We start from the raw sequence: 24,214 nt of genomic DNA, 5'->3' as shown, positions 1-24,214 counted from the left end.
GCCGTCTGGAGTAATTACAGCAGCGCCTTATACCAAGCAGCGCTGATACCCTGTCTCCCTGCATCCCTCACCATCCCTCTCCCCCACTCCTTACAGACCGCTATCCATAAACCGCATCCACAACCCTCCACAACTCCTCCGCATAAGCCCCTATTCACCCTCTCCCACTCCTCCAACGCCACCTCGCACTTCAACCGGTGAAGAGTGTCGATCAAGGCCCTAGTGACGAAAGGTCCATCTCCAAGGCGTGCGTGGTTCAGCTTCCGCTCCTCCTAAGCTATGGATTCCCTACATCGCAGCAAGGCGGCCTCGCGACGGGAGTCGAGCGTTTCCTTGTAGACGGGGAGAGCCTCTGCGCGGATCTGTTTGCTGGTGCTGAGGAGTGGGACTTGAGGCGAGCGATGCTTGCTAGGGGTAAGGGAGGAGTTGATTGAAGGATCTAGGGGGGAGGTGGGTATGTAGAGGAGAGGGGCTTGCAATGTCTCCTCACACTGACGGGACAGTGCGAGAGAGGAGAAGTACTCGGTGTAGATGATGAGGCGGAGTTCTGGTGGGATGCGGAGGAGGTGGCTGTTTGTCGGCTCAGGTGCAGGCTCGAGTGTACGAGCGGGTTTGGAGAGCATGAGTCCCATGGCTGCGAGTGGACGATGTGGATGTTGGGCTGGTTTGGTGTTTTGAGAATGTGTCGATTCTGTGCTGGAAAGAGTGGGAGCTGCGTGTTTCAAGAGCGGATCTGAAGATCGAGGAAGCGAAGGGCATGAAAGGATGAATGGCGTGTGAATCGGCGCTCTGCCGCACTGAGCCAATGTAGTTTGCGGCTTCACGTGCCAGAGTCGCGGCTGATCGAGTGAATTGCAGCTTCATCTCAACCCTCCTCCTCTCACGTGTCAACCGCCATCACCCGTTCTGCTTATTTTCATACTCAGTCTCCCAACGCCTGCTCTATTCTCTGAAGCTCCCGTATATAAGCATCACTTACGGCGGAGCAGACCTTGAAATATCCAATGTATGACCTCCGCAAAGCTCTACCGACCACTGACGCCCGAATGACCGAATTACGGCCAAGTCTTCTGGTGTGTGCCTCTGTACTGGCATCAAAGTCCTGGTTGTGAGCCCTTCGCGCGTTCTAAATGCAAGTCTGATAGAGTGGTAGAGCCTCGTTGCGGATGAGTTGGCAGGTGTTGAGTAGCGGAGCTTGAAAGTTGCCTCGCTCAGAGGCAGGAGCATGGGTGTTGAAGGTAAAGGTGGGGAAGTAGTGCGGACAAATTTCGAGTCGGAGTTCTGATGGTACGGTCATGAGGCAGGCCTTGGTGGCAGTGTGCTGATCTGCCGTGCCGTTGGGGGCGTTGTGCTCGTTCGAGGTGGAGGCAGGTGCCATGTTGTCTCTACCTGTCGGTGATTCCTGGTTGAGGTAATTCTGAGGAGCGGAGTAGCGAGTGTCTGTGAGTGCAAAGGGAAGGAAAATTGGATTGCAAGTGAGCTCGTTGGATTTTGAATGAAATGCACAGGCCCCGCTGCACATGTTCCAGCAGATGGATGAGCCGTTTGGACCTGTGAGCAAGTGTAAGCACTTCGAAGTAGATATGGATCTCATCATGCACAGTTTCTCATTGCCGCAAAATGCGTCTTTCTATCCGATGATATCTATAGGCTGGGAGTGCTTAGCTGTAGCATCTGTTCCAGCGCCGACCTTGCGGCCACCTTCCTTGCGCTTGACTCTGCACCATAGTCCCACCTCTTTGTCGACAATGAACTGCCAGATGACACCAGTCCAGCTGTAGTGACACGGCAAGTCGCCGTAGAACTCGTTCGCAATCTCATTGAGCTTCCACAGCCTGGTCCATGGGATGGCCGGGAAGTCATGGTGCTCGTTGTGGAGGCCAACATTGTAGGTGACCAGGTTCAAGATGCCGTAGTACGAGTAGGTCTCGGCAGGTGGTGGTGCAAGCTTCGCCGAAGCAGCAGAGGCTGCCTCCTTTGACCGCTGGTGTTGCAAGAACACGTAGTGCTCGGCAATGAAGTGGCCCGCGCAAGGGTGGAGTGAGCCTGCCAGGAAGGAGCTCATGATGAAGTACCCAAGAGCCTCGCCACCGAACGCTGACACGATTGCGTAGTCAAACAGTACTTGCGCTGCGATGTTGAAAGCGTGGATGCCAGTCAATGGCAGCTTGTATACCATCATGGGTCGGAGTGCGTAGAACAAGATCTGGAACGTCGCGAAGAAGGCCTTGCCGCCAACTGAATCGAGGAACCAGGCTTCCAAAGCAGTGGGAAGATCTGTGTCCAACCCATCCACTCCCAACGACTTGTGGTGTGTAAGATGGTAAGGCCTGAACGAAGCCGAGTATGGAATACCAATCGGTAAGTTCGCTACCACAGCGAAGAGCCTGTTGGCCAGCGGTGACTTGAAAGCCAAGTTGTGCGAGATCTCGTGGATGGCCAGGAACAGGTTCTGGTTGGCAGTAGCTCCAACGATGTAGGCCGTGAGCATGAACTGCCACGACAGCACTGGTGCGTTGCGAACGGCATAGGCACAGAAGACCTGCAGTGCAACGACTGCCAGCACGAGTGGGATGGTCAATGGTTCAGGGCCGCAAAGCTTAAGAACCTGCTTTATATCAGCCGTGTTTCAAGCATGGTCCTGGCATGTCCCACGAACCTCTGGGTGTGCCTTGATTATGGCCTGCCGTCTCGTTCTGTGCGGCTCTTCTGTGTATGTCCAGAAGAAATCATCTGGTGGTGTGTCGCTCTCGGAGGCCAGCTCCTTCTCTGCTCTTACTATCGCTGGACTGCTTCGCTTCGTTGTCGTCGTCTGTGCGGGCGCCACGGTGGCGGTAGTGACTGACGCCGGCATGTTGGGCGATTGGAAGGGGAGTATGGCAGCACAACAGCACGAATGGTGAAACGAGAGTGTTGCTGTATGTGTATGTGTGTGTGTGTGTGTGTGCGCGTGTGCTCTGGTCTGGCACGTGTCTGGCCATTGAGCAGAGCGACTTTCTTGCTGCCTTGTCCTTGTCCCTGACTGGACCCTGAATCCTCCCACTTCGCCACAATTGCGGAGCTCCTCGCGTTCGAACCTCTCTCCTTTGACACCACACCTCACGCGTGTCACGATATCCATCTCCTATCAATCTGCCCAAGTACGGCCCGCGAGCCAGAACATATAGGTCCCATACGTGCGACTGCTTTGATGAATGAGCTGGTTGCTGGATTGCCAAGCAGGGACAACAACATTGACTGGCGCGAAGCACTTGAAGTGTCTTCACCCTGTCGAATGTTGTCGGAGGGGTGCGCACCTTTAACAACTCACTATAAGTAGTTGCTCTGCTGCGGCTATGCTGTCAGGCATCCCCAGACATCGGCGTCTTGTGGAATGCCACTCCTTCCTCCTGTCGGCAACCCTTGGTGCGTGCTGAGGCATAGGGAAATGGACCTCTCACACGATGCTTCCGCCCTTCGGCATCCCTTTCTGTTGCTTCTAGACACCCCTGCAACGACGACGAGTAATGCGGTAAGATGCATGGCAGCTGATAACATTGAACTGTAGGATCTTGACATGGAGTGTGCTATCCGGCGGTACATCGCCGAGACGAAGAAAGAGCATTGCACCCACACTACTGTGCTATCGGCCGGATCACATTCAGGACCAAAGGCAAGAGCCGCAACGCCATGTCCGGATCATCCGGGCTGTCCAGGTCGCGAGAGAAAGGCTGGGAGAGGGCTGCCTTCCCCAGATGCGCGGTCATGGCCTGCAAAATACATGTACCAGTATTCTTGGGGCCATGGCGACACCGCGTTTCCACTTCAGCCAACATCCGGCCGAAGGCGATAGGCGTCACTCACATATAGGTCATTAACAAACACAGCGGTCCCACACATGAAGATGGACAGAAATGCTATCAGCATGCGTTTCCATCCAACTTCGATAGCAACACGCCAACCCTCACCAAGTCTGCATCCGACGATCTACCGCGACAACCATTGTCTTTTGCGTATCAATGCGATTGAGCTCGGTAGGGCATGCGAGGACAAGGCCTTATTCGGGGGAGTGGCCGGTGCTCTGCTACAACACTCCCAACACATATACTCGCTGGTTTCAGTCTGAGTACCTGCCCAATCCCATTTAGACACAAGTTTCACAGGTTTCACAGCACCTTCCACGACCGCAACATCATCTTCCGCCACCGTCTCCTGCACGGCACAATCGAGCTGTCTCGGCCACCTAAGACATCAGTCACCACAGCTATGACCAGCCGTAACACCTCAAAGCACGTCCACTTCGACGCATCAACTGAGAATTACACATCTGCCAACAGCCGTGGAAGCGCGACCTACGACCGCATCTCCAGCCAGTACTGTCCAGGTCGATACGCGAGTCCAGAAGGTTATGAGAAGGAAGATTACAGCTTTTGGGATCGTGGCATCGAAATCGAGGAAGGTCCGGACATCTACGACAAAGGACGTAGGATTTTGGACCCGGCCATCGCACGACTTCGAGCCAGAGAGCGGGCGATGTGGCTTGATGATGTGGTTTACAACGAGGCTCTTGATAATAGTAGTCTCGCAGCAGGCAGCAACTGAATGGCGGCCGCGCAAGTGAACACATTTTCGGGAGCACAATGGACTCAGATGCAAGCGACAAGGCTGGACCTCATCGCTCACGACACCATGAATTGTTGTTGGATAGACCCACTTTTCATGACTAACTGCAATTGCGTGCTCGATCGACGTTGCAGATTTTCCACGAGGCACTCCACTCGTCCCTGGTCCCACAACAAGAACGACATTTCGAGGTGGTATGATATAGTCCCCGGGCTGCATGTAAGTACTGTTGCCTCTTCGATAATTTTCCTTTTCACCTTTCCCGACTCAACACCATGGCGCTCCAATATCCGAACGAAACATCGATGGCTTCAGAACCAATACCTCCAAAGCGCTCCATCTTCCGTTCGGTCCCCTTCAATATCCTCATAGCATGCGGCGTTTCCTTCACAGCTCCAGGCATGTGGGATGCCCTCGGTGGCCTGGGAGCTGGAGGTGCAGCAAAGCCCTTCGCCGTCTCAGCAGCCAACGCCCTCCTGTACGGTCTCTTCTCCGTCGTCTGTGTCGCAGCCGGCGCCATCATCAATCGCATCGGCCTAAAGTTCGGTCTTGCCCTTGGAGCCATTGGATATCCCCTCTACGGCGCTGGCCTTTACACCAACAATGTCAGCGCCAATACCTGGTTCATGCTCTTCGGCAGCGCACTATGCGGAGTTTCAGCAGGCTTTTTCTGGTCAGCGGAGGCGGCGATCATTATCGGCTATCCGACTCCTGGTGATAGGGCGTTATACCTTGCAGTCTGGCAGACTGCGAAAGCGGCGGGTCCGATTGTCGGCGGCGCGATCAATCTAGGCTTGAATGCGAAGCGCGAGACTGCTGGGTCTGTGTCGTCGACTACGTACATCGTGTTCATCACGATCATATGTCTTGGGCTCCCTATCGCGTTATGCCTCTCCCCCGCTGAGAAGATCTGGCGAAAAGATGGGACGAGGATTCTCGTGCAGAAAGCACCCACCTGGGGCGCGGAGTTCAAGGCAGTGGGTCGCCTGATCGCGCGTCGAAGGATCTTGCTCCTGCTTCCGGCATGCTTCATCAGCTATTTCTTCAATGGGTTCATGAGTACCCGGTTGACGACATACTTCACTGTCCGGTCTCGGGCTTTCAGCAGCTTCTTCACCAATTTCGCTGGGATTTTCAGCTCGTTCATCATTGCTACGCTACTGGACAACCAGAAAATCCACATCAAAACGAGAGCGAAGACTGCTTTCATCGCGATCGTGACGATTCTCATTGGGACCTGGATCTGGGCGACGATTCTGCAGAAGCAATTCTATGACGCTTCCGAAGCGCCTGTGTTCGACTGGTTCAACGGCGGATTTGGAAAGAGCTACGCTCTTGTATTCTTCTGGCAATTTGGAGGTCAGGCGTTTCAGCAGTTCCTGTACTGGTTGGTGGGTCAGTACGCGACGGACCTCAGCGACCTGAGTCATCACACTGGGATCTGAGGGGTACGGAGGCGCTGGGACAGACTGTGGCGTGGGCGATGCAGTCGGAGGGGAACGCGAATCATTTTGTGAGCATTGAGTTGAATTTTGGGGTTACCGTGTTGTGTGTGCTGCCGACGTGGGTTGTGTTGAGGGAGTTGGAGGGGAGTTGTGAGGTGCAGCATGTGCATGTGGTGAGGGGAGATCAGGATTCTGGGTCGGAGGATTTTGATGGCGTGAAGGCGGCTGTTCAGTAACTTTCATTCCCAACTACATTCACATCACCACCCCCACCCCTCCCCTCATTCTAACACCGTACACCCCCTCAATCCCACCACCCAACTAACCCCCCTCCCACCGCACCCAAAACGGGCACAAATCCCCAATGTACCCACTCCCCATTCCCCTTGACCCGTCGACTCATCACCCCGTCCACAACACCCACCATCGTCGCCATGAACATTACATACCCCATCATCTTGCGATCACCATGGTACCATGCCGCGCTTGTCACAAGCCCCATGAAGACGTCTCGGGACGCCCAGAAGAGGAAGAAGTCTTCGCCCACCTTTTGCGCGGAGGGGGTGCTGGGTTTGGGGAGATTGAAGATAGTCCAGCCGGAGGAGGGGTGGAGGAGGCCGAGCGTGCCGATGCTGAGGGGGAGGAGGCCGAGGGTCCCGGCGAAGAGGAGGAGGTAGGGGTGCTGGGAGAGAAGGGTGGTGGGCATGGTGTTGTGGTTGGTTGTTGAGGTTTGAGGATTGGATTGGGTTGGTGTTCCCAGTTGGTTTAATGTTCGCGAGACGCTGCTGTCCTCGATACTGGCTTGGTATAACAGTGATTATTTTCGGAGCGACGCTTCGCGCAACGAAAAGAATGAGAAGGAAAGATTACTTTCAGTACTCACACTCAGCTAAGGATTCTGTTGATGATGAAGCGGCTGAAATCCTTCGCGGAAACTCGGGTTCAACTTCGTTGCGATTACGCTGTATTGGGCACGTCTACATTCTAGCAACAACAGCAGTCGTCGACAGCATTGCAACAGCCCTCCCTAAAATACCGCGTCAGCTTCGGTTCTCCTTCATGAGCAGGAAGGTTGTACTTACATGCATTCGCAGCAGATGAAGCAGGCGCAGAGATCCACTTCTTCGGGGTTAGCGTACACTCTTTCCCTCCGGCATTGGAAGGAGCAACTCACAGATGATACCACCGCCTCTCATGCCCAGCAGAGTGCGTTTCGCCTTCTCTTCAGTCTTGTTCTGCGAGCACTTTGTGTTGGTAAGTAAGAGGACCAGGTTCTGGATACAAAGTGGAGACGAACTTGTTCTTCCGACGAGCCGGTGGCGTCTGATTGCTGGCTCATCTGCTCGGATGCTTGGTATTGCATCTCTACGTCGTTCTGAGGTGCCATTATGACTGCTGAAAGGCCAAAGATGGATATATCTTCTGAGAGTGCTTGACTCGGCTTATACGTCCACAAAAGACGATCAAACAGAAGTGGGAGCGATCAAAGTGATCTAAGAATCAGTTTATGCAGAGAGCTTGGACAAAGCTTGGAAAAGGCTTGGTTTCGTTTGGTAGCTTGCGCTGTTTGTTGCCTTCCTCCAATCGTCGCGTTCCATCACGAGACATTCCCACGAAACACGTTCCTGCGGCCGCGTCAGCTTCAGCTCAGGGCGCAGATATGCAGGTGTGCGCTCTGGCTGACTATACGAGATGATGGCACGCAGACATGGCTGAGGAGCGTGTTTGATCAGGGCGGTGCATGGTGCATCTCGCCGCAAAGGGCGGATTGCTAGGCTGGCAGTGCCCTCGTTCGTATGGTCTATGGATTGATGTGAGAGACTTGCCGTGAAGAACACTGAACAACTCATGTGATGGGCTGATCAGAAACGATGGCTGACCCGGCAGTACAGCGTCTCGGAGTGAGTCTGGCAGACAGACCATATTCTGCTTTACCTTACTGACATGACTGCAGAAACGCGAGCTAGGCCGCTATGCTTACGAAGCCCGCATGCCAGACAGCCTGATCACAGAGCTGACTCACGAAGGTGACCCCAATCGCATATCCGGAGTCGTGCCAAAACTTGCCAATCTCATCGAGCGCGATCAGAACGTCGAAGTAGCTTACCTGTGCACCGAAAGCGCTGATCAGATTTGGAAGCTGCCTGATGAAGGTGCGCACTTTTGTGGCTATCGCAACATTCAGATGTTGTGGTCTGCATTGTATGCCGCTGATCACGAAGGCGTGAGGTTGGGCCAGTCTCGACCAACAGTCCTCGACCTTCAGGATATGATCGAGCAAGCCTGGGATGCTGGCTTCAATGAGCATGGTAGAGTTGCGACTGGTGGCATCCGCAATACAAGGAAGCACGTTGGCACCTCTGAAGCTGAAGGTCTGATGCTGAGCTTGAGCATTCCTTGTGTGGGCAGAGCGTTTGATGGCAAAGAAGCCTGGAAGGAGCTTTTCGATTCCATCGAGACATACTTTTCTTCTGCTGCTAAGCAGTCAAACGATGGCAAGGTGAGGATGACCGGCTGTATGCCAGTCTTTTTGCAGCGGCCAAAGCACTCCATGACTGTCGTCGGATTCGAACGCACACTGTCTGGAAAGCGCCGTCTGCTGACTTTCGACCCAGCTTGGAGACCACCAGGAGACATGATGAAGCCTACAAGTACCAGGCCGTTTCGATGGAAAGTTGCCTGGACGCTTCGCATGTATCGCAAAAGCCAGAGATATCTGAAGCGTTTCCGAGCGTTCGAGGCGCTGGAGATATCCGGAAGACCTGGCAGAGCTCAGTGAAGCTGTTGTTTCGGAAAGGCTCCTGTTGTTCTGCTGGCCGCAGAGCTGATCGACCTAGAGCCTTCATTGGTGCGGTCGTACCGGATTGCACTGAATCCTTCAGGCGCACCTCATTCCTTCAACATTCCCAATGTCCACCACGCCATCGATTCAATACCGACACCGGACATGGAGAACACCAGATTGACGGCCGAAGACCACGGCTTACCATGCGACTCTGTCAACGAGTCGAACGACCAAACGGTGCTTCTCATACACGGCACGTTCGGCTCTCGCGATGACTGGGACCTTGTGATACCGCATTTAACGACGTACCACCTTTTGATACCCGACTTGCCATCGCATGGCGAAGCGCAACATCTCAAGCCATTCTCAGGAGACTATGCTGCTGACCTGATCGCCACGCTGATCGCGACCAAAGCGCATGGATCAAGAGCGCATGTCGTCGGTTGGAGTCTTGGTGCAAGTATTGCTATCTCCCTAGCATCGCGCCATCCTACTGTTGTCGACTCCATGATCATGACAGGATATGGCAGACTGCCGCGGACTCGGTTCACGCCCTATCTTGCATACGCTCTCTGGACAGAGCAACGCATCGAGAGCATGATGCCACGATCTGTGATTCGCTGGCTCACAGATGGTGCTGACCTGAAGCCTGCTGATACCAAGGTCATGACCATTGAACTGAACAAACAAATCTTCGTCGATGGACTGTCGGACGATGCATGGCCATCGCCGTGGCCTGCGAAGACTTTGATCATCGCTGCCACCAAGCGAGGCATTATGCCGACTGATGACAACGCGGACATAGCCAGAAAATTGGCAGCTATCGGGTCGCAGAAGAACAAGGAAACCTCCGCTGTCGCGCATCCGGGTATCCCTTTGCAAACTCGTCCACAAATCTACTTTGCGTTAAACCAGCATATTCAGCCTCACTATACCTGTTCGAGGTGTAAGTTCACGTCCTTGCTACCCCCATGTGCCTGTCGTTGACGTATTAGATAAGGACGCAGCTGGCAGGGAACAAGCTGACTTTGGAGAAACTCTGACCGAGAGCAGGTGCAAAGGGATGCGACATCCATGGCCAAGGCAGTCGCCTGTTTTGTTCGCTGAAACAGTGAGATGTTTCTTGGCTGAGCGGGATTTGCCAGGGGGGTTCCAACAACTTTGAGTCGGAATATGCTCGACGTGATCTTCTAGAAAGTCCCTTCTCAAGCACGACAGAGGACGTGATGAACAGGAAAACACCGCACCGTCGACATCCTTGCTTAGTTGGACGCAGGAACAAAAATAACGCTCGCGATCCGCCTAGGCGCTCCGCGGCTGGATTTCGCTAACAAAGTCAATGCTCGTCAATGGCTTTTGCATCAACGTCATTTCGTGCCACTTTTGCTGGGGTCATGAGCCTGGAATCTTGGGGTTGCGAGTTCGTCCTTCGGGTGGTTATCTTATCCTGACGTCCTGGTTTCGTATCTGCTTCATTCCCAGGCATTCTTCCAACATCTCCTTCCTCTGTTCTGACCTCCCAGCCACCAAACCAAAGACCATTCATCGGACCAGGCTTCGCCTCTCTAACAGCCATGTCAGTGCGACTTGTTGAACCATCGCTTGTGCGCGCGAGGTCTGTCGCCTCCCGGGGCCGACCGGCTTTCTTGGACAGGATCGAGGACGATCGCTTCTCCCGTGTTCGATCTCACTCCCAGTCGCTCGTCCATGTCGACCACAAAGGCCGTACACTTCGCGACATCGACGAAGAGATCCGCGCCCTCGAAGCACAACGCGAGCGCGAGCGCGAAGCTGAGATCTACGAGCGCAAAGCCTTCCGTGACGAACAGAGAGCGGCCGAGGAGTATCGTCTTGCCTCACGACTACGGGAGCCTCCACTCCACGACGCGTATGAGCTCCGCGAGCGTAGCAGAAGCAGGTTCCGAGCGAACGATGTCGATGTGTATGACAACTCCTTGACAAGGAGGAGTGGGAGCTGTCATAGGGATGAGCTGGTTGTTTATGATCGGTATGGACATCCGACGTATTATAAGAAGGAGAAGAGTCCACCGAGGAATGTTGTGAGGGTGGAGAAGGATCGCAAGGGGAGGATGTCGCTGGTTAGGTCTGCGCGATGAACATTGAGCTCTATGAAACGGGCGGATTCCAGAGGACGAGACGAGATTGACGTTGTCCGGTGCGATGGAGAGGGAAGCATGTGCGCAACGCAAGTTTGAACGATCACGAGTACGGTGGGTGTTGTCGTGTTGCAGTAGGAGGGGATGCGACGTGCACCACGTGCGCAGTACCAATGGCGCTGGATCAGGGTAGAGAAGTGCACCCCTGGCCTGTGCGGTTTGATGCCACGAGTCTGGAAGTACTTCATTCCTCCATCTTCACTCTCGACGAAATCGATACACGACACGAATCTGCGCGCCAGCGATACCACCGCCGCCATGTCTACTACTGCATCACCCAGCAGCAAGAAGTGCCACATCATCAGCATCCCACCAGAGCTCCGCCTCGAGATCTACGAGCATTACTTCAAGGACTTCGAACTCGACTTCAGCAACAGACCCAGTCCCGAGCACGCCGGCAAGTCTGTCTCGCAGTGTCCACTTCTTCACACATGTGCACTTTTCCGGACCGAGGCTCTAGCTCCTTACAAGAAGTATCTCGAGGCTTGCAACAAAGCGGCTAATGTGGCCTTGTTCAGCTTTCGAGAGCAGACCCTTGAACAGGCTCGAGGCGCGGATCAGGGTGATAGGGCTAGATATGAGCTGGGCTTCAGGGATGCGTGTGACCGGGTTAACAAGAAGCGGCACGAGTGGAACGCGGCGCACATGGCGCATGCGCGAGAGCTGTGCAGGGTCGATTGGATTGATTTCATGGCTGTCCAGGCGGGTTGGGTGAGGTCGAGGGGGAGTGAAGAGGTGGCGAGCATGTGACGGCCACTTGCGCTAGCTTGTGTATTCAGTTGCATCTTCTTGTGCCTTTAGCGACTCTTCTAAATGAGCACACTTTGCCAACCCAACAATATCGCCACTCTTCACTACCTCGTATCACATCCTCACATCAACCGCAACTCCACAACACCAGCAACCACTAAAGCACCGCCCTCCACCAACAACATCACCGGCACTATGACCTCAGAGCAAACCGCAACCAGCACCAAATGCCACCTGCTCGCCATACCCCCAGAACTGCGCCTCATGATCTACGAGTACTACTTCTCTGCCTTAGCACAGTGGTCACCCAAAGATGCGCAACGCTTCATGAACACGAAGCCAAAAAGCTTTCAGCCCGCTCTTCTCAAAACATGCACCACGAGCAGGAGTGAAGGTGTCTCGATTTACAAGAAGCATTTGGAAGCTCTGCGCCAGTCAGGTTGGAACGGGTCCGCCCAGAGCTACGGCACACGGGACCTGCAACGGGTGACGGACTTGGATAGCTTCCACCGTCAGCTTGCCTACGTCGTGCTTCGCGATCAGGCGTACGGAATGGAGCTGGAGAAGTGTGAGCAGTTTTTAGACCCAACCTGGACGGAATCGATAATTGATTGGCTTGCGGGAGTCTAGCATAGGGTATCACAGCAACGGGTGAGAAGCTTCCTGACGTTTCACTGGTACTTGCGCTTAGCCACGATTACATTTCCTCACCAACCCTCTCAGAAGATGCTACTCATCTGCATGCACCACTTCTCGACCTCCGTAAATCACCAAAGTCACACTCACCCAAGATCTCGAGACGGTTACGCCACTTCAGCTCCTCGACATCGGCGCCTTCTTCCAGCAAGAGGCTCCTCTGCGTACGAAGAGTAGTGCCTCAGTGCCAAGGCCAGAGGGGCCAGGCGGTGGCGCCAGAGCTGGAGGGGCGGTACGCTACACAGGATATGACAGATAGGTATGGTGTTGTGATGGGAGCGGCAGAGCGCGGTATTCGAGAGCAGACAGAGTCTATGATTTCAGACCTAGCAAAGCACGTGCCCGAACCTCTTTAGCCTCACTAGACAAGACCATTCTCACTCCAAAGGTTCGTATAATATGCATAGCCTGGCACATGTGGTAGCTGTTCACCGTTGGTGAATGCGATTGCTCTGTGACATTTAGTGCACTGACCGGGTTGCGCTTTCTGCTCCATCCACACTTTTTCTGGACGTGAAGATTGGCAGCTCTCCGGCTTCGTCGCGAACACACATTCCGCCACTCCAACGTGGAGACATTGTACACAGCGAACATGGCCAACCCAACATCCCGCTTCCTGGCCCTGCCCGCGGAGGTGCGGTATAGGATCTACCGCTTAGTGAGTGATCCGCAGGTCATCGTCAGTAACAACGACACGAAAATCCAGATAACACCAACCGGCCACCCACGCCCACCTCTCGTCAACACCTGCAAACAAATCCGATCCGAAAGCCTCCAGATGTTCTACCACGAGAACAAATTCAGCATCGACAACTCGAACGTCCTGCTGAAGTGGTACATCACGATAGCAGCTATGGGTTTGACGGGGTTCAAGCGCATGCGACGCCGAATATGGGTCTAGATGACGGTTTGATTCGCTGGAGACACTTCAGGCTCTGGACGAAGCGAGGCCATGGGAAGCAGTTGAGCACGGCGAATGTGACCCCGAGCGCGCTGATGAAAGTCGTGTCAACGGAGAGATGTAGGCAGCCGGGGTTTTGTGCGCTGATTGCGATGGCGAATGCGATCTGTACTGCGAGTCGTCTGGGGGATCTGCCGTGGGAGCGGGTTGAGGAGTTGTTGGAGGAGCAGGTTGTTATTACTGAGGCTTTGGTTTGAGGATTGAGGCGGATGGTGGGCAGGAGCGTGTTGTTGCATTATGAGGCGACGAAGTCGACCCCGAAGCCGTGGGCGTTCGCTGTGATTAGATATCGTACACGAGGGCGTAAGAGGGTGAATGTACTGTTCACATGAAGATCTGGAGTTTTAGCTCCGCACTGTGGGTCCTCTGTGGTGCACTGACCAAATGTCGCTCTTCAGGCATTTCTTTTTCTCGCTCCACTTAGCCTCTGCAAGTAACAGCCGAATCCATGCTTCCTCACAACCGGCAATATGAGCGCACCACCACCACCACCACCACCGCAGACAAGCGATGATGCTGTCCCGCCATGTCGCCTCTTGGAACTACCTGCTGAACTACGCAACAACATCTACCGTCTGGTTAGTTTGGACTCGAGTGAGCAGCTAACTCATGCGACATTATCTAATATTCGCAGGTCCTCGTACAAGACACCGACAAAATCCACGTCACGTCCCACGGCTATGATCGCCCAGCGCTTCTGGGAACCTGCAAGCGTATCCGCTCAGAAGCCTTGATCATTTTCTACTGCGAAAACACCTTCTCCATTCACATGCCCGACTGCGACTCAGACGCTCTGATGAAGTGGTGCGATACGTTACGCGCACTCCAGCTGGACATGGAAAGTATGCGCGCGAACCCGGACATTGGTCATGGAGATTTGATCCGCTGGAAGCACATCAAGGTCTGGGGCGAGCGTGTCCACGCCCGGGAGGCGCCGTCCTTTAAGGTGACTCCAAGGTGGATGGCTCATGGTGGTAGGACACCTGCTGAAGTGGCCATCGTGGAGGTGCTGTGGACGGCTACTCGCCTGCGTGAGCAGCCGTGGTCCCTGGTGGAGGAGTTGTTGGATGAGAAGTCTGCTCTGTTGCAGGCGGTCTTGCCGGAGTGGTTCAGGGACTGAGGCGATCAACGGATTGAGAAGGTGACAACCCAACAGTATGGTGGCACATTCATGGTGGAGCTGAAGGAAGGTGTCCCATACTGCTTGAGCTGTCCTGCCACGTTGGGCGCCGGAGCCAGCGTTGTCTCCGCAGATGGGAGTGAAGAGATAGTGCAGCGTTGCTTCACACAACACCGTCCGGTTCGATGTTTGGTCCAAGACCATGCGAGGGCTGGTGACAAAGTTGATTGCCGCCAAGCGCTTCGACTTCTCATCGAGGGCAAAGCCTTTGCTTGAACACGCGGGCAGGTGGCGATGTGGCGAGATCGTGCCGATAAAGTCGAGCTCACGGCGCGACGCCGTGTGTCTTGTTCACAGCCATATGTCTTTTTAGCAGCGCTTCAGCAACTCCGTAGAAGCGAAGTCACTAGCCCTTGCTCCAACAGCGCATAGCCATCTGGGGTCGTGTAACACCAATGGTTGCTATAGCATCTGGCAGAATCAAGATTGCCTCCCTGCTGAGTCCGGCTGACAGCGTTTGTACACGCCCACTGTTACCTTGGTCTCTTTCTGCTCGCACTGTCAATCCCATGGCAGACTGTTTGGCGAGTTCTCTGGTGACTTCTGCCATGTCTAGTTCTGAAGGTTCGATGTTGATTGGTGGCACACGATCACGTTTGCAGTCGCTGCTTCTCGTCTTCCTTTTCTGGGACGTTGTTGTGATCCCTGTCGGTGCGCGTCTCGCGCGTTTGCTTCCGACGTGACGTCCGTGGAAGTGAACAAGGCCCAGTGTCTGCGGGCAGTGCCCTCGGACAGTGCCCTCCGGCTATTGAAGCCCAATGCGGACGAGCTTCTTCGAGGTGTTGTATTAATTCAACTACACGCTTAACTAATACTAGATCTTTGGGCACTTCTAGATAGGTATATACAATATAGAAATAATTATCTCTATATTGTTGCGAATACAGGTCAGTAGGCATGTCGCACGGTACTAAGACTGACTTGGTACATACTAAGCTAGTCGAGACAATAGTACGGCAATACTATTATGACACCGCACGAATCGCAGGACGAGACATAGGTGAAACCGATAAGGCGTGGTGAAATAGAACTAGGACTGGAGCAATATCCCTCTGTGTAGGTATAAGAGACGCAGTCTCTACACCGATAGTAGAGACACCTTTAGTACTAAACACTGTTCTACTGTGTACCTTCGTATACCACATTGGTCCTTCCTCCTTCCCTGTCACGTGTCCTGACTTCCGTGCACACACATACTATACCTGTTTAATAGGTTATAAGCCCGAGTTTGCTCAACAGGACATCGATATATTAAGGAAGTACGACGTAGGGTACTGTACCCTACACCCGGAATCCGCACGGTGACGTACTAATAGACTCGGGGAGTCTAAGTTTATTCTAACCACCGTAGTCAAGTAGAGCTTGCTACACATCTAAGGCTACCTTCGCTATAGAAGACTTAACGAGTTACGAGGGCCCCCGGAAGATCGGCCCTACCCTTACTCGTAAGAACTGGAAGCGCTAGTTCGTTACACTACGAGACTATCTCGAAAGCCGGGAGGTATTCTAGGTCATCGACGACTCGTCGGCTGATCTCCTAGAATCCGTTACGCCTAAGATCACTTCGAAGGCGAACGGTATAGCGAGATATACTATCTTAGTATATTTGTCCGAGGAGGACAACTAAGAAATCTTGGACATACGAGATGCGAAAGAAATCTAGAAACTTCTGTAGAAGAAGTATAGCAAGGTCTATAAGGCATACGTAGTAGCGCTTATAAAACAGCTAGTGTCGTTTGAGCTGCCGGACGATTAGACAATTAGACAAGGGTGGACATATCTAGGTAACCTATCTATACAGATTGCCGAAACAGACAGCAAAGAGACCCACTATAAGGACCCTATCCGAAGGTTCAAGCACCTACTAAGCAGCCTCCCGGACGTCTACGCTAGCACTAGGGACACTATCCTAGCCTAGCCAAACCTAGGCTAGGAATCCGCTATGACCTTGCTTGAATCCTACGAATTACGGATCTAAGAGAGTAAGGGCGAGACCGCTCTATACTCCTAGAGGCAAGGGGGCAAGAGCGGCTGCTTCATCTACGATAGTAACTACCTGGTTACATCGTGCCCGGAACTAGATTCCGCAAAGGAGTTTGTCAAAAAGAAGAACACCTAGAAGCAACCGGAAAAGAAGTCCTACGAAGAGCTGGTCCGGGATCTAGAGAAGGCCTAACACGCCCTTAAGAAGTCTAAGAAACAGCAGAAGGATAGGAGAAGCCAATCCGACAACAAGACAAAGGCAAAGGCGATACGAGCCTATGCCTTACGAGAGAGCGATGCCGAGGAAATATACGACGACGAAGTCGCCCATTCTACCACCGAAGCAAAAGGCAAGTTTCCCGCCTCCGAATAGCTACTAGACTCCTGTGCCTCCTCACACATGACTAACAATAAGTCTCTATTCAGATCGCTTAGGAAACTAGCGAGAAGGAAAGTGATCAAAGTCGGTAGGGGGTACCTAGATGTATTCTATAAAGGAACAGTAACTATAGGAGGCCTAACGGGGAAACAAATTGCGCTAGAGAAAGTCTTGTTTGTTCCTAATCTCGGAGTTAATCTAGTTTTATAGAGGCAGTTTAGTAAGCAATTCGATATCGAACCTCTAAACTTCATACTTAAGTATAAGAGCGGAAAGCCTGTCGTACGAACAATACTACGAGGGGGGGTGCCGGTAGTATCTTCGATATCCGACTCCCTAAACTAGGTAGATAACAGACTACCGGAGGTGCTACACGAGGAAGCTCTAGCCGCGGTAACTACCGAGGATCAGTAGGAGCTTTAGTATAGAGGATTCGCATACCTAGGAAAAGGGTTGCTCCGGAACGTCTATAGGGTAAGTAATAAGAAGGACCCGATCCCTATCCCGGACGAGCATAACTATAAGGTATGCTCTATCGCGAACATACGAAAGTTCAAAGGCGCTATCGTAGAACGAAAGAACGAAAGACTTGCGCTTATATCTATCGACATCTACGGACCCTTCGAAAATGCGATATCTAGGCTAGGTTTCAAATACTAGCTAAAGATCGTAGATAACTTCTTAAGAAAGAAGTAGGTGATCCCGCTTAAGAACAGATCCGACGCACCGCAAGCACTACGACAATAGCGGCTAACTATAGAGAAAGTATCGAAATGCTCCGTAAGAGTAGTACGGAGTAACAATGTACCTAAGCTACTAATAGTTCTAAAAGACAGGAGAAAGAATCGGGGGTTCAATACGATACGACGGATGCTTATAACTCTATACAAAACGGAGTAGTAGAAAGGTCAATCTAGGTATCGGAGAACGCGATCCGCGTAATGCTCGAAGAATCGGGGATGCCGGTGGAATTCTAGCCTAAAGCGCTAGAGGTATAGGCGGTTATACGTAACCTACTACTAAACGGACCGTTACTTAACGGTGTCTAACTTTTACCGGAAGAAGCATTTACTAGCAAAGTACTGACGGTAGATCACCTAAGAGTATAGGGTTGTAGGGCAGTGGTTTACGTAGAACCGAAATTATATCTAAAAGGGCTACGATAGGATAAGTTAATAAACTAGGGTAAGGAAGCTATTTTCGTTAGATACGGTCAATCGACTAAGTAATAGTTGTTCTAGGAGCCAGATATACGAGCTATTAGGCAGTATAGCTAAGTAGATTAGTTCGAAAACGAGAAGGGGGGAGATCTAGATTTAGGTGTCTCCTTTACGAACTAACCTAGTAAGGCACCCGAACGAAGGCCAGTCGGTCGACTACCGGCGGTCTCGCGACCACTACTATAGCGACTAGCGGATACCCCGATAGCAATCTCACGATCCTCGGGTAGTATAATACCTAGGCCTAACGAGAGTGACTCCTCTATAGAAGAGACCGAACCCGCTACGGCTAAGGATAAAGGACTAACTGTCTTGAGACCACTCTATATCCAACTTCCTAGTAGACTAGATAATATCGCGGACTATAAGAAGATCGAGGAAACCCCGGAGCTACCGGAACTAATCGTCCGGAGGAAAAGGACTAGGGATCCTAACGATAACTACGGCTAGGACTAGGACTATAAGGCTAAGCACTACAAAGCTATAATAGCTTTGTTCTACTAACTGCCCTAGGTGAATAATAGACTTACTAATGCCGACGAACGTATGTTTATAGCTATGGTAGAGGAACTGTTCGACGAAGTCTAAGAACACGCCTTTACTACATTCGGACCCGGTATCGCCTACTAATAGGAAGTACCTATCCCGAAGACATATAAGGCTACGGTAGGGGATCCTAAATAGGGCCACTTATAGAAGGACGCTATCGATGCCGAGCTACTCTCGTTATTAAGTAACAACACCTAGGAAACGGCTATCGCTCTAAGGGGGGCGAATATAGTCACCTCTAAGTAGGTCTTTAACGTAAAGAGACTTGTTAGCGGAGTAATCGAAAAGTTCAAGGCAAGACTTGTCGCTAGAGGGTTTTTATAGAAATTCGGCGTTGACTTCGAAGAGACATTCGTATCTATAGTACGCTATAACACCCTAAGGGTCTTTATAGCAGTAGTTTGCGGGCGGGATCTCGAGATGTACTAGGTCGACGTTAACAATGCGTTTACTAAAAGCTACCTAGCCGAAGATATCTATATAAAACCCCTACTAGGAGTCGAAACCCTACCGAACACGGTCCTTAAGGTACTCCGGAGTCTCTACGGCCTAAAGTAGGTAGCTAGAGACTAGAATAAGCTCTGTGTCGCTACGTTAGTCAAAATGGGATTCTACTAGTCCGAGGTAGACCTATGTCTCCTGACTTATACTAAGAGAGACATTATACTACTTATCTATATAGACGATAAACCTATTATAGTACTAAGGTTGGCCGACATCTAATAGTTCAAGAAGCAGTTTGCGTAACACTTCAAGATTAAGGACCTCGGGGAACCGGAGAAACTGCTAGGACTGAAGATCACTCGCGATAGGCGTAACGGTACCCTAAAACTCGACTAGGGCTATTACATCCGTAAGGCCCTTACTAAAATAGATATAGTAAAAGAAAAGGCAAGCCTAACACTCTCGCTAATAGATAGTTACGATAATCTCCGTCCTATAGCCCTAAACGACGAGAGATGTAGTAAGGATGACTACTAGAGCGACAATAGGACCTAGATATAGCTAATGACTATAACGAGACCGGACCTAGCCTGCCTACTCGGGAGAACTAGCACATATGTCGCGGATCTAACAAAGCGGTATATAAAAGTACTAAAGAAGGTCTCGAGATACCTAAGGTCGTTCCCCGACCTAGGGTTAATATTTAGACGTAGTAGCGGTACCCTAACCGGATACTTAGACTCCGACTACGCGATAGATCGAGTAGACAGGGTCTTGATTCTAGGACATGTCTAGCTAGTATACGGTACGCCTATATCCTAGATAAGTAAGAAGCAAAAGTCTATAGCAACCTCTACTATAGAGGCAGAGTTTATAGCGATAAACGCCGCCGTAAAACAATGCTAGTTCCTAGCGGCTATCCTCCGAGAGATGAACTACCCGGGGCTAGTAGGAGACTGCTCTTTCTAACTAACAGTCCTAGCTAATAAGAGCACCGTCGACGAACTGAGACTAGTACGCCTTATAGGGATAACTAGGCGGCTCTAACCTTAGTTAAGGACGCCTATATCTACGAAAGATCTAAGCATATTAATGTTGCCTATAACTACATTAGGCACCTCTAGTAGCAGAGGAAGATTAAAGTAGAGTACTACTATACTAAGGAGATAGTAGTAGACGGTTTGACCAAGCCGCTAGCCGGTCCCTAGTTCTAGGGCTTCGTACGATAGCTATAGCTAGTATAGTAGGAACAATCGTTCCTTGCCTTACGACCTAAGTAGGAGTGTTACGAATATAGGTTAGTAGACATATCGCACGGTACTAAGACTAACTTAGTACATACTAAGCTAGTCGAGATAATAGTACGGCAATACTATTATAACACCGTACAAATCGTAGGATAAGATATAGGTGAAACCGATAAGGCGTAGTGAAATAGAACTAGGACTAGAGTAATATCCCTCTATGTAGGTATAAGAGACGTAGTCTCTATACCGATAGTAGAGACACCTTTAGTACTAAATACTGTTCTACTATATACCTTCGTATACTATATTGGTCCTTCCTCCTTCCCTATTACGTGTCCTGACTTCCGTGCACACACATACTATACCTGTTTAATATATATCTATATAGCGGTATATTATCGTATTAATATTAAGGTTATAAAGCTAAAGCTTTACTAAAGCTTTCCTTTACTAGTATTTAGAAATCTTACTACTTTATTTTATACTAAGCCCTCCTAAACTTAAATTCTTTTCTAAGTAGCTTAGTAATACTAACGTAAAGTACTAGTAAGCTAGGAATACTAGTAAGCTAGGAACACTAGTAAGCTAGGAATTTTGTCTTAGTACGGCTAACTTATATTCTTTATTAATCGTTTTCGTAGATAGTAAAGGCGAGGAACCGGACGATTAGGGCACTTCTTAATAACGCTAAGGACCTACGGCGCATTACGAACTAGATACTAGAGAAGGGCTAGCTAGAACAGTACCGCCTAGTAGGAGTAGTATAGGAAGAGAGGACACGACGTAGCGCGACGAGACCGGCTAGGAGCGGGGGCTAACGGGGTAGTAACATAGACTACGCGCGTTTAGAGGGAAAGCTAACATAGATAAGGAGTAGTCGGGGGCGGGAAGGGTTTTCACCTATTCGGGTTTCCCTTTGTATATAACAATAGATATATACCTATATAGGCCGGATAGGGTCCTAGAACAGGGGAATGACAAATCTATCTATCTATTGATCGTTTTCACTACTATTAAAGAGAGAACTAGTGAACTTAATACTCTTATCCGATTTAGAATTATTCTCTTTATATTCCTAGTACGTTCGTACGTTATAGCTAGTCTAACCGTAGTTACTATACCGCCGTCTACTTAGCTAGCCCTCTTTCGTACCCTCTGACCTACGACTCTTCTTTGACTATTCTATAGCCTTTAACAACTCGACGACTACCTATAATAAGCTAACTCTATACTCTAAGACCCCGCTGTACTAGAGACGCTTTAATTTATAAGATCGGCGCTTTATAAGAGTCTTAACTTATTGTTTAAGCCTAGAGTTACGAGCTCTAAGAAGCGTATTCTCTTATAGTATTACTTCGCCGCCTTTTATAAGCTAAGAGAAGCTATTATAAGCTGTTTTAGAGTTGCTTAGTATAGCGTCGTATATAAGCTTAGATTATAACGTAAACTCCTTCGAATTACTCGGAGTTTAAGACTACTATAATGTCGTCTAAGGCGGAGATAGTCCTAGCGGGGTTCGTAGGCGTATATTAAGGCGATTTAGTACTACTTACGTATTAATAGGAACTAACCCTATAGCCTTAAAGGCCTTCTTATAGTTTAACGCGGTAAATACGTCGAAAAACGCGTCTTTAAACGCCGGAAGGAAGGTTTCTTTATTAATATAGAAGACGCGCTAACGCGCTAAGTCCTATACGCGTTATAAGTACTTTAGCTTTAACGGTATAAAACAAACTACGTTAAGAGGCTATAGGATATACAACGAATACGCCGGTAGAGAGAGCGTAAGGATCTTATAGTCTAGATAGTAGTCTTTAAAACCCTAGTTTTAATAGCTCTTATAGCCGTCTAAAATAAGCAACCTATAGCTACCCGTAGAACGCGCCTCTATATACGCGTTAAAGTGCTTTAACTACTCGAGACTAAGTACGTTATTTGTCTATCTATTCTCGGAGACCGTAAGCTTCTAATTCCGCGGTATGTCTACCTCTTTATACTATACTAAAATGTAGACGCGCCCTTTATAGATAATAAAGGGCGGGGTCGAGTAGCTAGTAGTATAGATACTCTAAATAACTATAACCTACTCTCTACTACTAGGCTAAATAGCCGTAGGGCGAGAGCGTCGTTCTAAGCTAGTAACGACTTTTATAGAGCTAATTACGTCTATTAAAAAGTCCGTCTTATCGAAGTTATAGATATCCTAATTATATACGCTATATATTAGATAAAGTATTACTTTGCTAATATAGTAACGAGGATATCTAAGGCGAAGAAGGACTTAAAGACGAGGATAACAAAATACGATAATAAACGAAGGGGCGATAGCGTCGCTAAAGTAAAGAGCGCCCTCGAAGGGCGGCGAATAAAGGGGGACGCGCGGAGCGACGACGCGCCCGGGAGAAACGGAACACGAAGACTATCTACTATAACGACTATAATAACTATAAGCTGCTAACTAGAAGAACTAGTATACGAAACACGGTATAGATACGGTAGAATATACCGCGATTATATACGAAATTATAGCTACCCTCGCGAGCGCTAATCTACCCTACGAACGCGCGATCCGTAGCCTCTTTGAGAGCTTAGCTAAAGCGATCTAGGAGCTACTACGGGCGACGAAGGCGCTAGCGCTAGTAAAGGAAGTGACGAACGCGGACCTCCTATAGGAGATCTAGGCGCTAGGAAGAGCTAGGCCGGCGATATATACCTAAGCGGCTATAGTAGCCGTAGAGTAACTAACGTACCGCGTTAGGCTAGTTTAGCGCGAGGTTACGATATATATAGACAACCCTAAAGAAAGAGAGCGGGTAGCGGTACTATCGTACTAACGCCTCGTAGAGTAGGCGCGCTAGGCTAGTAAATAAGACATAATTATAGCCTAGAAGCTAAAGAGTAGAGACGTACGCTATACGCTCGTAACTATAGCGGGGAGACCGACGCTACTATAGAGCGTAGCCTAGGCGGTCGAGGTACTAAACGCGAAGAGCGTAGCGCCGGTCGCGCTAGTATACTAGGCCCTTCTATACGGTGTCCGAGTTAATACCTTCCTAGTAGATACTAGCCCGGTAGCGATAGGAGAGGCTATCGTAAAGGACAACTAGGCTACTATCCTAGGTGTCAGGGCGAGAGCCTAGCCTATGAGATGCAAGGGTGAAAGCGAGAATGTAGGTGCGAAGTGCAGATACAAAAGGGTATAGTATGATTGCTACACAAAACAAAAGACGAAGAAAGCAAGAGAGGCCTAGGGAAGGCCAGATATTTATACGCGACCCTCGCGAGTGCGTGTCCCCGCATCAATAGGGCTAACCCGTGCGGAGCCGCGCTTAGTAGCTTTGCTCAAAACCTTATTCCAACCTGCCCTACGTTCCGAGTCTTCTACGTGCTTCTTCTAGGGTCCAGCGTAGTCGCGGGTGCTCGCGGGAGTGCCGTGAGTCACATAGTCACGAGCCGAAGTGAATCTGTCAAGGTTTAGTAGAGGGGTGAATTTGGAGGGCTAGGTCCCGTAGTGAATGTTACGGGGTATATAATTCTTGGCGCTTATACACCAAGCTAGACTGTCACTTCTTGACGACTTCTAAGCACTCTAAGGCTCTTCTGTCCCCACCTTCTGTACACTCTGTAGGGAGACCATGATAGTAGCCCCCCGAACAAAGCTAAGTTCCTACGAAGCCGTAGTAGTTCTATATATCGAGGATGTTTAGCTTCAGTACTAGGCCTAGGCCTGATGTTATAGTCGATACACCATTAGTAAGCCCCGTCGAAGAGCTCAGATTCGAAGAGCCTGCCGATG

The 24,214-nt window shown here is 50.6% G+C and overlaps 14 protein-coding genes across 14 annotated transcripts; 9 read left to right on the top strand and 5 right to left on the bottom strand.

Annotated features, from left to right (window-relative positions):
• Window positions 1-272: 272 nt before the first annotated feature.
• Window positions 273-632, bottom strand: CLAFUR5_13461 (uncharacterized protein; the record flags this gene model as incomplete). Its single annotated transcript, XM_047912609.1, has 1 exon — window positions 273-632. One exon carries the CDS (start codon window positions 630-632, stop codon window positions 273-275), a length of 360 nt encoding a protein of 119 aa, XP_047768583.1.
• Window positions 633-1,126: 494 nt separating this feature from the next.
• Window positions 1,127-1,378, bottom strand: CLAFUR5_13460 (uncharacterized protein; the record flags this gene model as incomplete). The annotated part of the gene is made up of 1 exon (XM_047912608.1): window positions 1,127-1,378. One exon carries the CDS (start codon window positions 1,376-1,378, stop codon window positions 1,127-1,129), a length of 252 nt encoding a protein of 83 aa, XP_047768582.1.
• A 252-nt stretch (window positions 1,379-1,630) lies between these two features.
• CLAFUR5_13459 (Sphingolipid delta(4)-desaturase) lies at window positions 1,631-2,854 on the bottom strand (the record flags this gene model as incomplete). Its single annotated transcript, XM_047912607.1, has 2 exons — window positions 1,631-2,608; window positions 2,660-2,854. The coding sequence occupies 2 exons, from the start codon at window positions 2,852-2,854 to the stop codon at window positions 1,631-1,633; spliced, it is 1,173 nt and encodes a 390-aa protein (XP_047768995.1).
• A 1,391-nt stretch (window positions 2,855-4,245) lies between these two features.
• On the top strand, window positions 4,246-4,581 carry CLAFUR5_13458 (uncharacterized protein; the record flags this gene model as incomplete). The annotated part of the gene is made up of 1 exon (XM_047912606.1): window positions 4,246-4,581. The coding sequence occupies one exon, from the start codon at window positions 4,246-4,248 to the stop codon at window positions 4,579-4,581; it is 336 nt and encodes a 111-aa protein (XP_047768519.1).
• Window positions 4,582-4,907: 326 nt separating this feature from the next.
• CLAFUR5_13457 (Notoamide biosynthesis cluster protein) lies at window positions 4,908-6,283 on the top strand (the record flags this gene model as incomplete). The annotated part of the gene is made up of 2 exons (XM_047912605.1): window positions 4,908-5,993; window positions 6,029-6,283. 2 exons carry the CDS (start codon window positions 4,908-4,910, stop codon window positions 6,281-6,283), a joined length of 1,341 nt encoding a protein of 446 aa, XP_047769006.1.
• A 68-nt stretch (window positions 6,284-6,351) lies between these two features.
• On the bottom strand, window positions 6,352-6,753 carry CLAFUR5_13456 (uncharacterized protein; the record flags this gene model as incomplete). Its single annotated transcript, XM_047912604.1, has 1 exon — window positions 6,352-6,753. One exon carries the CDS (start codon window positions 6,751-6,753, stop codon window positions 6,352-6,354), a length of 402 nt encoding a protein of 133 aa, XP_047768924.1.
• A 372-nt stretch (window positions 6,754-7,125) lies between these two features.
• CLAFUR5_13455 (uncharacterized protein) lies at window positions 7,126-7,434 on the bottom strand (the record flags this gene model as incomplete). The annotated part of the gene is made up of 3 exons (XM_047912603.1): window positions 7,126-7,166; window positions 7,222-7,291; window positions 7,345-7,434. 3 exons carry the CDS (start codon window positions 7,432-7,434, stop codon window positions 7,126-7,128), a joined length of 201 nt encoding a protein of 66 aa, XP_047769004.1.
• Window positions 7,435-7,918: 484 nt separating this feature from the next.
• CLAFUR5_13454 (Zinc finger-containing ubiquitin peptidase 1) lies at window positions 7,919-8,826 on the top strand (the record flags this gene model as incomplete). The annotated part of the gene is made up of 2 exons (XM_047912602.1): window positions 7,919-7,948; window positions 8,002-8,826. 2 exons carry the CDS (start codon window positions 7,919-7,921, stop codon window positions 8,824-8,826), a joined length of 855 nt encoding a protein of 284 aa, XP_047769005.1.
• A 168-nt stretch (window positions 8,827-8,994) lies between these two features.
• Window positions 8,995-9,997, top strand: CLAFUR5_13453 (AB hydrolase superfamily protein; the record flags this gene model as incomplete). Its single annotated transcript, XM_047912601.1, has 2 exons — window positions 8,995-9,778; window positions 9,828-9,997. The coding sequence occupies 2 exons, from the start codon at window positions 8,995-8,997 to the stop codon at window positions 9,995-9,997; spliced, it is 954 nt and encodes a 317-aa protein (XP_047769015.1).
• A 409-nt stretch (window positions 9,998-10,406) lies between these two features.
• On the top strand, window positions 10,407-10,949 carry CLAFUR5_13452 (uncharacterized protein; the record flags this gene model as incomplete). The annotated part of the gene is made up of 1 exon (XM_047912600.1): window positions 10,407-10,949. The coding sequence occupies one exon, from the start codon at window positions 10,407-10,409 to the stop codon at window positions 10,947-10,949; it is 543 nt and encodes a 180-aa protein (XP_047769016.1).
• A 318-nt stretch (window positions 10,950-11,267) lies between these two features.
• Window positions 11,268-11,759, top strand: CLAFUR5_13451 (uncharacterized protein; the record flags this gene model as incomplete). Its single annotated transcript, XM_047912599.1, has 1 exon — window positions 11,268-11,759. The coding sequence occupies one exon, from the start codon at window positions 11,268-11,270 to the stop codon at window positions 11,757-11,759; it is 492 nt and encodes a 163-aa protein (XP_047769013.1).
• Window positions 11,760-11,822: 63 nt separating this feature from the next.
• On the top strand, window positions 11,823-12,389 carry CLAFUR5_13450 (uncharacterized protein; the record flags this gene model as incomplete). Its single annotated transcript, XM_047912598.1, has 1 exon — window positions 11,823-12,389. The coding sequence occupies one exon, from the start codon at window positions 11,823-11,825 to the stop codon at window positions 12,387-12,389; it is 567 nt and encodes a 188-aa protein (XP_047769014.1).
• Window positions 12,390-13,047: 658 nt separating this feature from the next.
• Window positions 13,048-13,356, top strand: CLAFUR5_13449 (uncharacterized protein; the record flags this gene model as incomplete). The annotated part of the gene is made up of 1 exon (XM_047912597.1): window positions 13,048-13,356. One exon carries the CDS (start codon window positions 13,048-13,050, stop codon window positions 13,354-13,356), a length of 309 nt encoding a protein of 102 aa, XP_047768548.1.
• A 570-nt stretch (window positions 13,357-13,926) lies between these two features.
• Window positions 13,927-14,536, top strand: CLAFUR5_13448 (uncharacterized protein; the record flags this gene model as incomplete). Its single annotated transcript, XM_047912596.1, has 2 exons — window positions 13,927-13,998; window positions 14,051-14,536. The coding sequence occupies 2 exons, from the start codon at window positions 13,927-13,929 to the stop codon at window positions 14,534-14,536; spliced, it is 558 nt and encodes a 185-aa protein (XP_047768547.1).
• Between the last annotated feature and the right edge of the window lie 9,678 nt (window positions 14,537-24,214).

This window comes from Fulvia fulva, chromosome 12 (genome assembly GCF_020509005.1).
Source record: "Fulvia fulva chromosome 12, complete sequence".
Taxonomy (NCBI): Eukaryota; Fungi; Ascomycota; class Dothideomycetes; order Mycosphaerellales; family Mycosphaerellaceae; genus Fulvia; species Fulvia fulva.
The sequence above is the reverse complement of the archived record's forward strand: the minus strand, read 5'-3'. Positions and strand labels throughout refer to the sequence as shown.